This window comes from Coregonus lavaretus (genome assembly GCF_964263955.1).
Source record: "Coregonus lavaretus genome assembly, chromosome: 8".
Lineage (NCBI taxonomy): Eukaryota > Metazoa > Chordata > Actinopteri > Salmoniformes > Salmonidae > Coregonus > Coregonus lavaretus.
This window is the reverse complement of record NC_139995.1, coordinates 39,435,825-39,452,489: the sequence shown is the minus strand read 5'-3', so window position 1 is coordinate 39,452,489 and position 16,665 is coordinate 39,435,825. Positions and strand designations below refer to the sequence as shown.

The following is a 16,665-nucleotide window of genomic DNA, read 5'->3' as shown; positions in this document are numbered from 1 at the left end:
ATGTCAATTAGCCTATCAGAAGCTTCTAAAGCCATGCCATAATTTTCTGGAATTTTCCAAGCTGTTTAAAGGCACAGTCAACTTAGTGTATGTACACTTCTGACCCACTGGAATTGTGATTAAGTGAAATAATCTGTCTGTAAACAATTGTTGGAAAAATTACTTGTCATGCACAAAGTAGATGTCCTAACCGACTTGCCAAAACTATAGTTTGTTAACAAGAAATTTGTGGAGTGGTTTAAAAACGAGTTTTAATGACTCCAACCTAAGTGAATGTAAACTTCTGACTTCAACTGTACACTCCTCTGTATTTGGCTCTTTTCTCCAGCATTTTGGATTTGATATCAAATGTTTCATATGAGCCGACAGCATAGAATGTCGCCTTTTATTTGAGGGTATTTTCATACATATGTTTTATTGTTTAGAAATGAAAGCATTTAATGCAACTAGTCCACCCATTTGAAAAAGTAATAAGTACTTCCTAGCACACAATGACTACATCAAGGTTGTGACTCTACAAACTTGTTGGATGCATATGCAGTTTGTTTTGGTTGTGTGTCAGATTGTTTTGCCCAATTGGAACTGAATGGCGAATAATGTATTGTAATTTTGGAGTCACTTTTATTGTAAACACTAATGTGGATTCTACCATGATTACAGATAATCATGAATAATGATCATATTATACCCCCAAAATCAGGAATAAAGATCATGATCTTTGTGCCTCTTCATTTCTCACTCATCAGTAACGATTCACTCATGATTATTCCTAATCATGGTAGCATACACATTCATGGAGGAGTGTTCAGAAACCTCTATTCTTATTTACAATAAAAGTGACCCCAAAATGACACAATATTAATTATTCACCATTCAGTTCCTATTGGGCAAAACAATCAAACACAACCAAAACAAACTACAATGCATCCAACAAGTTTGTAGCCACATGCTTGATGTAGTCATTGGTGTAAACTTCCCTCACAAATGCATTTACCAAATGAGGGGATTTACATTTTAAATTAATAAAACATCTTATGTAAATCAGTTTTACATTTGTAAACATGAACAAGTGCTTCAATGTTTGCTTATCAAATGTTTTATAGACAATATCCAAAATACAAATAGTGTCACTGAATTTTTTTCCTACAATATCCATCCACAAAGTGCCATTATAATCATAGAGCCACAGAAGGTAAGGTGACAGTTGATCTGGTCACACTGAGTCCAGAGAAGACAGTCTGCTGCTGAAATCGTTCCTGAAGTTGTGTAGTCCAGCTAGCCATCACTGACAGAGTCTCTGCCTGCAGCACCTCTGGGGTGCTGAAGGAATACAGGCAACACCTGTGACCCGCAACACCACCCTGCCAGGACGCCACAGCCTTGGTCACCACCAGCGGAGACATAGCTAGGCAGTTCTCAAAGCTCCTGCTCTGGTCAAACCAGTATGTGGAGGGGTAGCCCAATAGAATCCCAAAGAGAGTACACAGATTCCATGCCTCACAATGTCTCGTTTCGATTCGGTGAGGGCCATTTCTCATCGCAGAATGTTGCCCAAACTGTCTAATATGAGCAAGTAATGCCTGAATCATGTCCCTGATAGCTCCCCACTGTAGCTCAGTGACGGCAGGCTGCTCCAGTGAGTGACATATATCCACCACAGTCACAGTCCTCCTCAAGAGAAGTTCCTCCAGGTTTGCTATAGTTAGGGATGGGTTCACAATCAAGGAATTCTCACTGATGACCACTGTCTGGAGAGATTTGGACACAAGTTGTGCAGCCTGCAGAGAGTTTAGATACTGTTGGACCTGCTCTGCAGATGCTGTATTACTGTCATATAGCAGAGCGGGCTTCAGGCCCAAGTCCACAGCCAGGACCTGAGCAGCCAGGTTCAGACTCACAGTGGCGGAGAAGAGTTTCTTTCCAACTCGTAGACATTTGCGAGCAGCAGCAACAAAGACGTCTGAAGAAGCCATGGATTGCTCCTAGGGGAATTTGAACATGTGGGAACATTACATGTTGATGAATGAAACTATGCTGTGGTGTGCGTTAGTACGAGTTTAGCACCTAAAACGAGCATGCCGGAGGAACTACAGTAGCCAGCTAGCATAATAGCTAACCTAGTAATGCATGGCTAAACTGGAACCATGCTCATACCTTGCAGTTCCTTACCACATATAATTTACTTTGACTAATTAATTAGTAGGCTACAGCTCATTGTTCCTAAAGTTAATCTATGTATCAATCTACCGGCACCTTCAAAGTATGCTTACTTCTGGTCGTTGCGCTCTTCTATTTCGGGATTGGGTTGGCAGATCGCAGCCAACTTTTAAGGTGCATGCATCGCCACCTACTGTACTGGAGTGTGAGGCCAGTCACGGCTTACCTACATTAAATTCTGTTTATTATTCATGTTCAGCTAAGAAAGTGAAATAGAGCCCTAGACACCACTTCCCTCCCCCCACTACACGGCGCAAACCCCAACCCCGTCCAGCCTCTCTAACCCTTTAACACAATCTTTCCCTATCTACATCATACTGTTCACAAAATATCAACACATTCCACCGTTTCCTCCACTAAACACCCATCACACAGACCTGTTTCATGTCTCCCTATCATCCACATCAACGTGACATTCAAACCTGTGTGCCCAAACCGTAGTCTACTCCACACAACTTCCTCTCTCCTACATCCCATACTCCCCACCTCTTTCTTTACTAACTGGTGCACGCAATACAATTGCCTCCCCTTACTACTAGCATCCCACTCCCTTTGCCAAAGATCATCATCTTAATATCATTAGGGCACAGGGACTATCCAACTTCGTCACCAACATCCACAAGACAGACAGGAAAGCCAGCTACTTTGAACGGTATTTTGCCACCGCCATTCTCAGAACCCTCGGACTCAGCACCATCGACCACACTGTGCCCTATTGCTGGGACCCCCCACCAGTGTTCAAGACATGGAGAGATTTTGCTTTCAGGTTAGGTCTGCCCACGGCTGGGCTGGCTTCCTGGAAGTACAAGGACATCATGGCCCACATCCGCTCCAAGGACACAATCGCACACCAGAGAGCCAGCTAAGCCGTGGACCTGCAACAGGTATGGTTATATGTCAATCACCACGGCATCACAAACAAACAGAAAGACATCTCGTGGATGGCTGTTCATGGTTGTCTCCCCACTAGTCAAAAGAACCGGCACCAGCCCAGAATCAGGAAACATCCACCAACACAAGAGGGCGAAGTGGAGGACCAAACATCAGTCCTTCACCCAGAGCAAGCGGACCACAGGGGAGTGCCATCACTGACCCCTGGGTCTAGGGCACCCTTGTGTGCCTGCTTGCTCCTGAGATTGTCCTTCCTCCCCTCTGCAGATCCAGTCCCAGCACCAATCCAGATCCCATTGGCCAGTCCCAGCACCAGACCAACCCCTGGTTTTCCAGTCCTGGTACCAGCACGATTTCCAACCCGGCCCCAACACCAACCCAGGTTTTTCCGGTCCTAGCCCCAACACCAGCACCAACCCTGGACACAGCATCGACCAACCACAACTGCCACCTTCATCCAGCAACTGCCAGCTCAGACCCCACCCCTTCCCCAACACAAAGACACCGTCGACCACCCATGACTGACTGACTGACTAACAAATTGACGGACTGATAATTGTTAAAGGTTATTTGATTGAATGCATTTGTTTTTTCGTTTATTTTTTCTTAATTGTTTGTTTTTCCTTTTGATTTCATTAACTTAAGTTGGATTGATTATTTATTGTTTCAATTGTTTATTATTTTGAAGTTTAACTAAATGTAATTTGAAATTTTAACATGTAATGAATTTTGGAATAACCAAATAAATGGACCTTTGCCAAATATCAAGCCCTTTTGCCCGGATCAAGGACTTGACTTCCCTGCGCCCAGCTAATTTATACACTGCTCAAAAAAATTAAGGGAACACTAAAATAACACATCCTAGAGCTGAATGAATGAAATAATCTTATTAAATACTTTTTTCTTTACATAGTTGAATGTGCTGACAACAAAATCACACAAAAACTATCAATGGAAATCAAATGTATCAACCTATGGAGGTCTGGATTTGGAGTCACCCTCAAAATTAAAGTGGAAAACCACACTACAGGCTGATCCAACTTTGATGTAATGTCCTTAAAACAAGTCAAAATGAGGCTCAGTAGTGTGTGTGGCCTCCACGTGCCTGTATGACCTCCCTACAACGCCTGGGCATGCTCCTGATGAGGTGGCGGATGGTCTCCTGAGGGATCTCCTCCCAGACCTGGACTAAAGCATCCGCCAACTCCTGGACAGTCTGTGGTGCAACGTGGCGTTGATGGATGGAGCGAGACATGATGTCCCAGATGTGCTCAATTGGATTCAGGTCTGGGGAACGGGCGGGCCAGTCCATAGCATCAATGCCTTCCTCTTGTAGGAACTGCTGACACACTCCAGCCACATGAGGTCTAGCATTGTCTTGCATTAGGAGGAACCCAGGGCCAACCGCACCAGCATATGGTCTCACAAGGGGTCGGAGGATCTAATCTCGGTACCTAAGGGCAGTCAGGCTACCTCTGGCGAGCACATGGAGGGCTGTGCGGCCCCCCAAAGAAATGCCACCCCACACCATGACTGACCCACCGCCAAACCGGTCATGCTGGAGGATGTTGCAGGCAGCAGAACGTTCTCCACGGCGTCTCCAGACTCTGTCACGTCTGTCACGTGCTCAGTGTGAACCTGCTTTCATCTGTGAAGAGCACAGGGCGCCAGTGGCGAATTTGCCAATCTTGGTGTTCTCTGGCAAATGCCAAACGTCCTGCACGGTGTTGGGCTGTAAGCACAACCCCCACCTGTGGACGTCGGGCCCTCATAGCACCCTCATGGAGTGTGTTTCTGACCGTTTGAACAGACACATGCACATTTCAGGCCTGCTGGAGGTCATTTTGCAGGGCTCTGGCAGTGCTCCTCCTGCTCCTCCTTGCACAAAGGCGGAGGTAGCAGTCCTGCTGCTGGGTTGTTGCCCTCCTACGGCCTCCTCCACGTCTCCTGATGTACTGGCCTGTCTCCTGGTAGCGCCTCCATGCTCTGGACACTACACTGACAGACACAGCAAACCTTCTTGCCATAGCTCGCATTGATGTGCCATCCTGGATGAGCTGCACTACCTGAGCCACTTGTGTGGGTTGTAGACTCCGTCTCATGCTACCACTAGAGTGAAAGCACCGCCAGCATTCAAAAGTGACCAAAACATCAGCCAGGAAGCATAGGAACTGAGAAGTGGTCTGTGTTCACCACCTGCAAAAACCAGTCCTTTATTGGGGGTGTCTTGCTAATTGCCTATAATTTCCACCTGTTGTCTATTCCATTTGCACAACAGCATGTGACATTTATTGTCAATCAGTGTTGCTTCCTAAGTGGACAGTTTGATTTCACAGAAGTGTGATTGACTTGGAGTTACATTGTGTTGTTTAAGTGTTCCCTTTATTTTTTTGAGCAGTGTATATACACTAGATGACTGCCTGTTTTGAAGCCACCGTGCCTCCATCTTGGCACCACCCACCATTGTAAAAAACATTTTGGAAGCTATAGAAATGCATTTATTCATGTCTACATTAGTTTTTTCCACATGTATTATATTACAGACACCTTAATGCATCCTTTTAAATGATATGTGAGCAAAAAAATATATAAAGACATTTTCCTTAAAGTATAATTTTTTGAAAGTTACTGTCCCCACTGTATGGAGGTAAAATAATGACATAAGTGTACAAGCATGTAAAGTATGTCATTATTTTATCTCCATACCACAACAAAATACTTAAAATACATGTAATTTTGTCCATGAAACATTTCATTGAAATACTGTAGAATTCCATTCATTCCTATGGAGGACTGCTCCTTCTGGGAGTGCCAATATGGCCGACCAAGCCTCTCATTGGTCAATACTTAGCATCAGCAATCCAGGGTTTATATACATCATTAGTTGACACCGGCAACTGGAGCATGGCACACAGGCTTTGCTTGCCCATGGTCGAGTGGGCATGCCCTGACTCTTTCATTCTTGAAGAATTTCAATATTTGATTGATTTCATATCTAGCCCAGTTTAAATTGCTTTATACTGCTTTGCTTTATCTTGGCCAGGTCGCAGTTGTAAATGAGAACTTGTTCTCAACTGGCTTACCTGGTTAAATAGAGGTGGGGAGAAAAAAAATAATAATAATAATTTCTATAGCACTTTTATGATGCAAAGAATGTCAAAGCACTTATTTACCTGGTTATTTATTGCGTTAAGTTAACAAGACCTACAAATAATATAACAAGTAGTTATTTATGATGCAAGGTCCTTTGCAGATCAGTCGGCAGTCGCCTGCACTGTTGGCTGCAATGTCGAACAAGCCCAAGATCTTGTCCCTTGTGATTGACATTTTGGTCCGAGACACCTGAAAATAAAATATTTTAGATATATTTATATTTATTCCACATTCAACTGGCAACAACCAATATTACAAATTTTACAGAAAGAATACAGGTAATTTACACAGTAATACCAAAAGTAATCAAACATGAATTCTGAGGAGAGGTTACTGGCCTGCCCATCCAGTTCTTGCACTAGGTGATTGGTTGAGGAGACATCAGGTCAAAATCTGAGAGATTCCTGGCAACCCAAACTCCAGCTGCAAAGAGGCCCAGGTTGACCATCAGGTTCCTACAGAAACAGATCAATTAGCAACGAATTCATATTATATACACAACAATTATAGGATCGTTATGAATAAACCACTGGAGATATTCATTCATTGAGTTACACGTTGCCTCAATGACAGTTGAGTTGTGGGGGCGTGATTTGTTTTTAATCACAAAACCCTAATCATTTCCAGATAATGTTATGCTAGCAAGGGACTGCTGAGCAATTAGCTCAGGGCTGTTGATACCGGTATATCCAAGGGCAAAGCATGCGCATGTTTGGCAAAGGAGCTAGCTAGTTGGCTAGCTAGCTAACATGATATGTGAAACACGTTGCATATGAAATAGGAATGTTTAGCCATATGGCCCATACCTTCTGAAATCATTTCTATCTGTAGCAAATCGACATGCGGTACTGATCCATTCCACGACACCACCAGACGGTGCCCCGATAGCCTTTTTCCCAGCTCCGCTCATTTTAAAAATGTGTGAGTGCTTGCCTTGATGCTAAATGATAGTTTTTCCAATTTGGGGAAGAATTTACATGTAACACCATTACGTAAAGACAGCAGGGTCCATGCTATCCGGGATCTTTGGGACGTCCCTACCACATTGAAGTTTACATTTCAAATGGTTAGGGAAGGGTACATTAGGTTTAGGGTAGACGTTAGGGTACGGACATCCCAAGGATTCCAGATAGCGTTAACACTAGGTTAAAAAAACTAAGGTCGCCGATAGCGGCCATACTCAGGTTGCACATTCATATATTTTTCTATTAGTGTGGTTTTTAGCGTTGCATAACAGAAAATGTCTGCAACACGGTACCGTCGGTTCTTGAAACTCTGCGAAGAATGGCCACGGGACGAATCAAAGAAAAGCCGTGATTTAGGAACGTTTCTACGGCAGAGAGTAGCCCATGCCTTTCGTGAAGGTGAAAACACACAGGTAGAGCTAATCCATTTACTATGTCGCACGAGAACTTCAACCAATGTGGCTAGCTATCTTTAGCTAGGATGATGGGGTACCCGTCCATATCGACCTTGCAGTTGCATGCAAAACAAACATGCAGTGAGGGCAGCAGCACAGAAAATTAAAAGCACAATATGTAATTTCAAAACCCTACCACCGCTACTATTTGGTAAATTGATGAATGGGACTGAGGAGGAAATGTAGCCTAACCTATGATCAACTTGATGGTTTTAGACGTATTTTGAAACAATGAATTATTCCTTTGCAAAAACACTTATTTAGAAATTGCACTGACAGCAGGACATTTTACAGATTTAGCCCCTAAATCAAAAAAATTGTTTTCCCATATAACAGTATCTGTATGTGGATAGTTTCTAGATTATATTGTATGGACGCCCTATGACCTGGTCTGATCTTTCTTGACAGCTCTCAGATCCAGAGAAGTGTGATCAAATATATGAAAGCTTGGCCCGAATCAACACTAATGTATACAAAGAAAGAGTAAGTATTCACTTATACTGTATCCACCCAAAAAATAACAACATTTGCACGCGCTGAAGAAGTCTATATCGGTGTACTTATACAGGACTAGTAAAGGCTCAGCGCACATTAAAAGAAAATAAACTACATGTGTTTACCGGTAATTGTAACTTCAGTCTGATAATTATTTACAAAACCGTTAATCTGATAATACTTGACAAATATAAAAGTACTTGCTTGATATGTTTTCCAGTTTCTTGAAATTCTTTGCAAATGCAACTTATTTCTATGTGAACTGAAATGGTCTATTCATTCCTTTTCCATATTAGTAGACACTCTTATCCAGAGCAACTTACAGTAGTGAGCGCATACATTTTCATACTTTTTCGTACAGGGAATCGAACCCACAACCCTAGCATTGCAAGCGCCATGCTCTACCAACTGAGCCACAAACCGCTTGATGTCTCAATGTACTCAATTACTGTATTGTGCATTGTTTTTCTTCATGGTGATAGCAAGTCTATAGGTATAAACCTAGATGACCAACCTATGTACAATACAGTAATTTACATTAAGTGGTTTGTAAGGATGGTCAATTAATACTGCACAAAAAGTGGTTGTTTTCCATTTTATTTGATCAACAAAAATATTTAATTTGATGTGGATGTTTTGTGTCTTTGCCCATAACTTTGCACCTTTTGATGTAAATGTTTGAGGACAGGGTTTTGTTCTTTATGGATTCCATTAGAATGACAATCGCAGAGAAAGGGACAGGGCAACAACATTTACAATTCCAACTATTGAATCCTGCAAGATACTGTTATATACAACTAACTTTTTTGCCAAAGTGGAGATGCTGAAAAAAAAAGTTGTCCCATGCTACAGACGTTTATATTGGTCCGCTAATACTAGTAAAGGCCCAGTGCACTACTTTATTATTGTATATATATATATTTTTTTTTTTTATTATGATTTTTCAGGGGGTGATGCTGCACCCTCAGCACCCCTACTTACTGCGGCTATCTTTCATATCAGTGAAAAAAAAGTAAATCACTACACACCTTTTATAGGGATAGAGTTAGTGTTCCCACACAGCAATATCTCCATGTTACAGCGCTTGTTTACAGAAGACAGATGGTAGACATAGGCCACCACCAGTGCTAATTAGCTATCTAGTGTGCTCCGAACACCTGTGTGTAAGCTAACTGGGTAGGAAGTGTAGTTCGTCAACTGGAGGCACACAATGTGTATGGATCTGTGCAAAACAGCTAGAGTATCTTTTTTTTATTTGAAAGATTATTTCTTGCTGACATGAAGGAAAAGGGGCATATCAGCATATGTTTCTAAACATTAAACAGAGCGTCGGAATTGTAGTTTAACAGAGCCAAATGTGGGCGAATGTAATGGAGAATGGTTTTACATATGGAGAATGGTTTTCGAGAGCTAGTCCACTGCCAGGACCATACACAGAGCGATGTCTGTTCATTACCCGTGCATTTGCTTGTTGCAGCAGCTATGAAAAATCTTGGAGAAAGCCAATTGATGCATTTATGTGTCAATGAGGGTTATCGTTGCCTCTAACTCCTGTAATATCTGTTCACAGTTCCCCCGCACAAGAGACACCAGTTTTACAAGTGTCACAGTGGAAGAATGTAGAATGCTATTAGCAACAGGTATGGACACATTGTCCCAAGTACATCACATTCATTATTTATGCATGCAGATACATTAGGGATGGGCAACTGGTGGCCTGTGCTTTTGTAGGCCTGCAGATCAATTCACCCCCCCCCCAAAAAATAATAATTTATATATATATTTGAAACTCAGTCAGGGTCTCTTAGAATAGTAGAATATATAATATGCAATTTTGAAATTTGGTTGTGCGTCAGCAGTTTCTCTTATGTCAGTCACTCGCTAAGTTTCCATCCAATTGGCGACAGATTTTCATGCGAATATTCTAAAATCTGCATAAAGAAAATATGTGCATTTTCCCACCAGTGGTGTTTCCACCAAATTGACTTATTGCGGATAAAAATCAGTGCGTGATGATGTTATGCACACAAAATGTACTTTTTCGCTTAAATTATCATGTACCAAATGCAAATCTAAAGTTCAATGTGCGTCCATCGCATTTTCAACTCCAATAGTTTTGTCACAAACTGTTGCGTTAAATAGCAAATGTGCCTATTCTGGTCATGGCACGTATGCTCTGTTATTATGGATGAGCAATAATATTTAAATTTTTCAAACGGCAGTCAAGCATAGATTATCATGTCACCAGAATCAGACCCTCGATATTTGTTGGAAAAAAGCATCAAGATCACCGTGAACTTTCACCACCCTGTGAAGTTCATCATAAGTTATTTAATCTGTATCCTAATAAACTACATCGTTTCCCAAGTTGTAGTGGGAGGACCACACACCAAGTTTACTTCTATATGATGGTTATTATATCAATACTTGAGCATGAAGGCTTTTCCACCGCCATTTCTCGCTTAATTAATTTTACCTACACAAAAAAATCCCACTGTGTGGAACGAACAAATGATCTATCGGCATTTTATGAAATTGTACCGAAACTTCCTGTTTCCATCGCTTCTGTCATGATTTTTATTTATTTTTTATACGATATGACTTTACTCTTATAAAACTGTGGATGGAAACGTGGTTTATGACTATCACTCAATTATCCCATGTCAGCTAACATTTTAAAGATTGGTAAGTTAGTCTAGCCAGCTATCTAAAGTTGTAGCAATCATGGTCAAATTACTGACCGGGGCATTGATTTTGTTAGTCACTCTCACTTAGATATCATATTCAAAACAGCAGACAAATTCTCAGCCCCATGGCAAAATGTGTAGAATTGCAGGAAATGAACTATAAAATGTAAAAATATATATATCCCCCCCCACTGTGAAGAGGGGGGCCGCTAAAGTGTTTTGTTCGCAAAGTGGGGGGGCCCCAACAAAATGTTACTTAGGGCCCCCAAAAGGCTAGGGCCAGCTCTGACTGCATGTGTGGGTATGGATATGCAGACCCTGTGGCCCCTCATGATGAGTTCAGATTTTGTGGCCCCCGCCCCCATCACAGTTGCCCATCGCTGAGCTAAATGAATATAACATAATAGGTCTAGTTTTGTTGCAATAAATTAGCCAACTCATGTCAGAATGCTACTACATTTCAGGACATACACACTTCCCTATTTCTCTTCAATAATACCAGATCTTCTACTACATGACCAAAAGTATGTGGACACATGCTCGTCGAACATCTCATTCAAAAATCATGGGCATTAATTGATCCCCACTTTGCTGTTATAACAGCCTCCACTCTTCTGGGAAGACTTTCCACTAGATATTGGAACATTGCTGCGGGGACTTGCATTAGTGAGGTCGGGTACTGATGTTGGGCGATTAGGCCTGGCTCGCAGTCGGTGTTCCAATTCATCCCAAAGGTGTTCGATGGGGTTGAGGTCAGGGCTCTGTGCAGGCCAGTCAAGTTCTTCCACAGCGATCTTGATAAACCATTTCTTTATGGACCTCGCTTTGTGCACGGGGGCATTGTCATGCTGGAACAGGAAAGGGCCTTCTCCAAACTGTTGCCACAACGTTGGAAGCACAGAGTCGTCTAGAATGTAATTGTATGCTGTAGCATTAAGATTTCCCTTCACTGGAACTAAGGGGCCTAGCCCAAACAATGAAAAACAGCCCCAGACCGTTATTCCTCCTCCACCAAAGTTTACAGTTGGCACTATGCATTGAGGCATGTAGCGTTCTCCTGGCATCCGCTAAACCCAGATTAGTTCGTCGGACTGCCAGATGGTGAAGCGTGATTCATCACTCCAGAGAACACGTTTCCAGTGCTCCAGAGTCCAATGGTGGCAAGCTTTACACCACTCCAGATGACACTTGGCATTGCGCGTGGTGTTCTTAGGCTTGTGTGCGGCTGCTCGGCCATGGAAACCCATTTCATGAAGCTCCCGACGAACAGTTCTTGTGCTGACGTTGCTTCCAGAGGCAGTTTGGAACTCGGTAGTGAGTGTTGCAACCAAGGACAGATGATTTTTATGCACTACACTCTTCAGCACTCGGTGGTCCCGTTCTGTGAGCTTGTGTGGCCTACCACTTTGCAGCTGAGCCGTTGTTGCTCCTAGACATTTCCACTTCACAATAACAGCACTTACAGTTGACCAGGGCAGGTCTAGCAGGGCAGAAATTTGACGAATTGACTTGTTGGAAAGGTGGCATCCTATGATGGTGCCACGTTGAAAGTCACTGAGCTCTTCAGTAAAGCCATTCTACTGCCAATGTTTGTCTATGGAGATTGCATGGCGGTGTGCTCAATTTTATACACCTGTCAGCAATAGCTGAATCCACTAATTTGAAGGTGTGTCCACATACTTTTGTGTATATATATATATATATCAGTACCAGTCAAAAGGTTGGACACATCTACTCATTCCAGGGGTTCTTTATTTTTACTATTTTCTACATTGTAGAATAATAGTGAAGACATCAAAACTATGAAATAACACATATGGAATCATGTAGTAACCAAAGAAGTGTTAAACAAATCAAAATATATTTTAAATAGCCACCCTTTGCCTTGATGACAGCGTTGCACACTCTTGGCATTCTCTCAACCAGCTTCATGAGGTAGTCACCTGGAATGCATTTCCATTAACAGGTGTGCCTTCTTAAAAGTTAATTTGTGGAATTTCTTTCCTTCTTAATGCGTTTGAGCCAATCAATCAGTTGTGTTGTGACAAGGTAGGGAGTGGGGTATACAGAAGATAGCCCTATTTGGTAAAAGACCAAGTCCATATTATGGCAAGAACAGCTCAAATAAGAAACAACAATCCATCATTACTTTAAGACATGAAGGTCAGTCAATACGGAAAATGTCAAGAACTTTGAAAGTTTCTTCAAGTGCAGTCGCAAAAACCATCAAGCGCTATGATGAAACTGGCTCTCATGAGGACTGCCACAGGAATGGAAGACCCAGAGTTACCTCTGCTGCAGATGATAAGTTCATTAGAGTTATCAGCCTCAGAAATTGCAGCCCAAATAAATGCTTCACAGAGTTCAAGTAACAGACGCATGTCAACATCAACTGTTCCGAGGGGACTGTGAATCATTTACATTTTAGTCATTTAGCAGACGCTCTTATCCAGAGCAACTTACAGTTAGTGAGCGCATACATTTTCATACTGGCCCCCCGTGGGAAACGAACCCACAACCCTGGCGTTGCAAGCGCCATGCTCTACCAACTGAGCTACAGCGGACCTTCATGGTCGAATTGCTGCAAAAAAAACACTACTAAAGGACACCAATAAGAAGAAGTGACCTGCTTGGGCCAAGAAACATGAGCAATGGACATTAGACTGGTGGAAATGTGTCCTTTGGGCTGGAGTCCAAAGGATTGTTGGTTCAAACCGCCGTGTCTTTGTGGGACGTGGTGTGGGTGAACGGATGATCTCTGCATGTGTAGTTCCCACCGTAAAGCATGGAGGAGGTGTTATGGTGTGGGGGTGCTTTGCTGGTGACACTGTCTGATTTATTTAGAATTCATGGCACACGTAACCAGCATGGCTACCACAGCATTCTGCAGCGATACGCCATCCTATCTGGTTTGGGCTTAGTGGGACTATCATTTGTTTTTCAACAGGACTATGACCCAACGCACCTCCAGGCTGTGTAAGGGCTATTTGACCAAGAAGGAGAGTGATGGAGGGCTGCATCAGATGACCTGGCCTCCACAATCCCCAGACCTCAACCCAATTGAGATGGTTTGGGATGAGTTGGACCGCAGAGTGAAGGAAAAGCAGCCACAAGTGCTCAGCAGATGTGGGAACTCCTTCAAGACTGTTGGAAAGCATACCATGTGAAACTGGTTGAGAGAATGCCAAAAGTGTGCAAAGCTGTCATCAAGGCAAAGGGTGGCTGTTTGAAGAATCTCAAATATAAAATATATTTTGATTTGGTTAACACTTTTTTGGTTACTAGTTTCGATGTCTTCACTATTATAAAGAATAAAGAAAAACCCTTGAATGAGTAGGTGTGTCCAAGCTTTTGACTGGTACTGAATATATAGTGTATTAACGTTTCATGTCTGCTTCTGTCAGTTTTAGACACACCTGAAGTGTTAATTACATTTACATTTGAGTCATTTAGCAGACGCTCTTATCCAGAGCGACTTACATGAGCAATTAGGGTTAAGTGCCTTGCTCAAGGGCACATCGACAGATTTTTCACCTAGTCAGCTTGGGGATTAGAACCAGCAACCTTTCGGTTACTGGCACAACGCTCTTAACCACTAAGCTACCTGCCACATACCACCATCTAGTGGACTGAGGATACCAACATGTTCAGAGAAGCTTTTTTCTAAATAGGAGAAACAGACTGGCACTCTAGCCTGGGGGCCCTTTTGCAGTCTAGACACCCGCAATCTTTCAGCAGGAGGCTGGCACCCAGTCTGCAAGAGAGCAGAAACTGCAGACTGGCACCCAGGCTAAAGGAATTACACAGGGTGTTGTTCAAAACATGCATGGTTGGTTCTGATGTCTCTCTAACCACTCGTCTCTTCCACCTCACAGGTAACATGCAGCAGATGGATGAGGAGAAGAAGGGCTTGTGGAAAACTCTCACAGAGCGATTCTCCCCCAAACCAGAAGATATCACCCCTGAGAAGGCTCCTGAGAACAAGTAGCACTTCTCCTGTATATGTTTTCTTTCCCCTTCAGCCACTTTAGAAATAAAACGTTATTCTTATTTATTTGGTTGTCTTGTCATTTTAGCAGGGCCATTGTAACATACAGAATAAATGACGGCGCATAGAAAGTCTGACTGAAGTGGCAATCAGCAGTAGAAACAATAAAGCGGACTCCCCTGTTCCGGTAAAAAGGTGAGGGATGGGGCTGGAGAACTAACTACTCTCACATTTATAGACAGAGCTATGGATGTAAGGACTGACCATTCATTATATCAAACTTATAGTTAACCTTGTTTTGAGGCTATATAGTGTTTGTTTACAAAAATTGTAGTAAGACGAGCTTACATTTTGGGTTCTGATGGGGTACGACAGTTTAACTAAACTCATGAGGCATTTATAAGTTATATTCTTCAAGAATCAATGGGTACATATCAATTTATAAGTCAAAAAATTGATGTAGCAACTGATTGCCCCTTTAAAAAGGTCCAATGTAGCTGTTTATTTCAATATCAAATCATTTCTGGGTAAGAACTGTGATGGTTTTCAATTAAAATGGTCAAAGAGCAATTTCTCAAGCAATAATTTTCCTAGGACTGTCGGAGTGGTCTGAGTGGGGAGGGGAAATCTGTTATTGGCAGAGTGGTTTGGAACTCTTTCTTATTGGTCTATTACCTAATTTACCACCTGGTGATGTCACCAGGCATTCCAAAACTCCATCCCACCAAAACAGGCTGAAATTTCAGGCGGTCTTTTCAAACAGATCTTGCACTAAAAGGGCATCATCATTTTAACAAATTCACAGTATTATTCCAACCTCTGTGTGGATATATATATATATATATATATATATATATATATACTGCTCAAAAAAATAAAGGGAACACTTAAACAACACAATGTAACTCCAAGTCAATCACACTTCTGTGAAATCAAACTGTCCACTTAGGAAGCAACACTGATTGACAATAAATTTCACATGCTGTTGTGCAAATGGAATAGACAACAGGTGGAAATTATAGGCAATTAGCAAGACACCCCCAATAAAGGACTGGTTTTGCAGGTGGTGACCACAGACCACTTCTCAGTTCCTATGCTTCCTGGCTGATGTTTTGGTCACTTTTGAATGCTGGCGGTGCTTTCACTCTAGTGGTAGCATGAGACGGAGTCTACAACCCACACAAGTGGCTCAGGTAGTGCAGCTCATCCAGGATGGCACATCAATGCGAGCTGTGGCAAGAAGGTTTGCTGTGTCTGTCAGCGTAGTGTCCAGAGCATGGAGGCGCTACCAGGAGACAGGCCAGTACATCAGGAGACGTGGAGGAGGCCGTAGGAGGGCAACAACCCAGCAGCAGGACTGCTACCTCCGCCTTTGTGCAAGGAGGAGCAGGAGGAGCACTGCCAGAGCCCTGCAAAATGACCTCCAGCAGGCCATAAATGTGCATGTGTCTGCTCAAACGGTCAGAACAGACACCATGAGGGTGGTATGAGGGCCCGACGTCCACAGGTGGGGGTTGTGCTTACAGCCCAACACCGTGCAGGACGTTTGGCATTTGCCAGAGAACACCAAGATTGGCAAATTCGCCACTGGCGCCCTGTGCTCTTCACAGATGAAAGCAGGTTTACACTGAGCAGACGTGACAGAGTCTGGAGACGCCGTGGAGAACGTTCTGCTGCCTGCAACATCCTCCAGCATGACCGGTTTGGCGGTGGGTCAGTCATGGTGTGGGGTGGCATTTCTTTGGGTGGCCGCACAGCCCTCTATGTGCTCGCCAGAGGTAGCCTGACTGCCATTAGGTACCGAGATGAGATCC

General features: G+C 42.9%; 3 protein-coding genes across 4 annotated transcripts; 1 reads left to right on the top strand and 2 right to left on the bottom strand.

Moving 5' to 3' along the window:
• Positions 1-354: 354 nt before the first annotated feature.
• cUnh1orf74 (chromosome Un C1orf74 homolog) lies at positions 355-2,293 on the bottom strand. Its single transcript, XM_084167173.1, has 3 exons — positions 2,271-2,293; positions 947-1,982; positions 355-521 (listed from the first exon to the last, which is right to left on the bottom strand). The coding sequence occupies exon 2, from the start codon at positions 1,971-1,973 to the stop codon at positions 1,176-1,178; it is 798 nt and encodes a 265-aa protein (XP_084023299.1). The 5' UTR covers positions 1,974-1,982; positions 2,271-2,293; the 3' UTR covers positions 355-521; positions 947-1,175.
• A 3,980-nt stretch (positions 2,294-6,273) lies between these two features.
• tomm6 (translocase of outer mitochondrial membrane 6 homolog (yeast)) lies at positions 6,274-7,236 on the bottom strand. 2 transcript variants are annotated; one of them, XR_014613658.1, is made up of 3 exons: positions 7,068-7,236; positions 6,559-6,716; positions 6,274-6,450 (listed from the first exon to the last, which is right to left on the bottom strand). XR_014613658.1 is itself a non-coding variant. In XM_084167858.1 (3 exons), the coding sequence occupies exons 1-2, from the start codon at positions 7,169-7,171 to the stop codon at positions 6,620-6,622; spliced, it is 201 nt and encodes a 66-aa protein (XP_084023984.1). In that variant the 5' UTR covers positions 7,172-7,225; the 3' UTR covers positions 6,274-6,450; positions 6,600-6,619. The 2 variants fall into 2 exon arrangements, 1 of the variants encoding a protein (XP_084023984.1); XM_084167858.1 differs by having other exon boundaries at positions 6,600-6,716; positions 7,068-7,225.
• Positions 7,237-7,311: 75 nt separating this feature from the next.
• Positions 7,312-14,913, top strand: LOC311134237 (ubiquinol-cytochrome-c reductase complex assembly factor 2-like). The gene is made up of 4 exons (XM_084167857.1): positions 7,312-7,639; positions 8,090-8,164; positions 9,747-9,816; positions 14,739-14,913. Exons 1-4 carry the CDS (start codon positions 7,502-7,504, stop codon positions 14,849-14,851), a joined length of 396 nt encoding a protein of 131 aa, XP_084023983.1. The 5' UTR covers positions 7,312-7,501; the 3' UTR covers positions 14,852-14,913.
• The last annotated feature ends 1,752 nt before the right edge of the window (positions 14,914-16,665 follow it).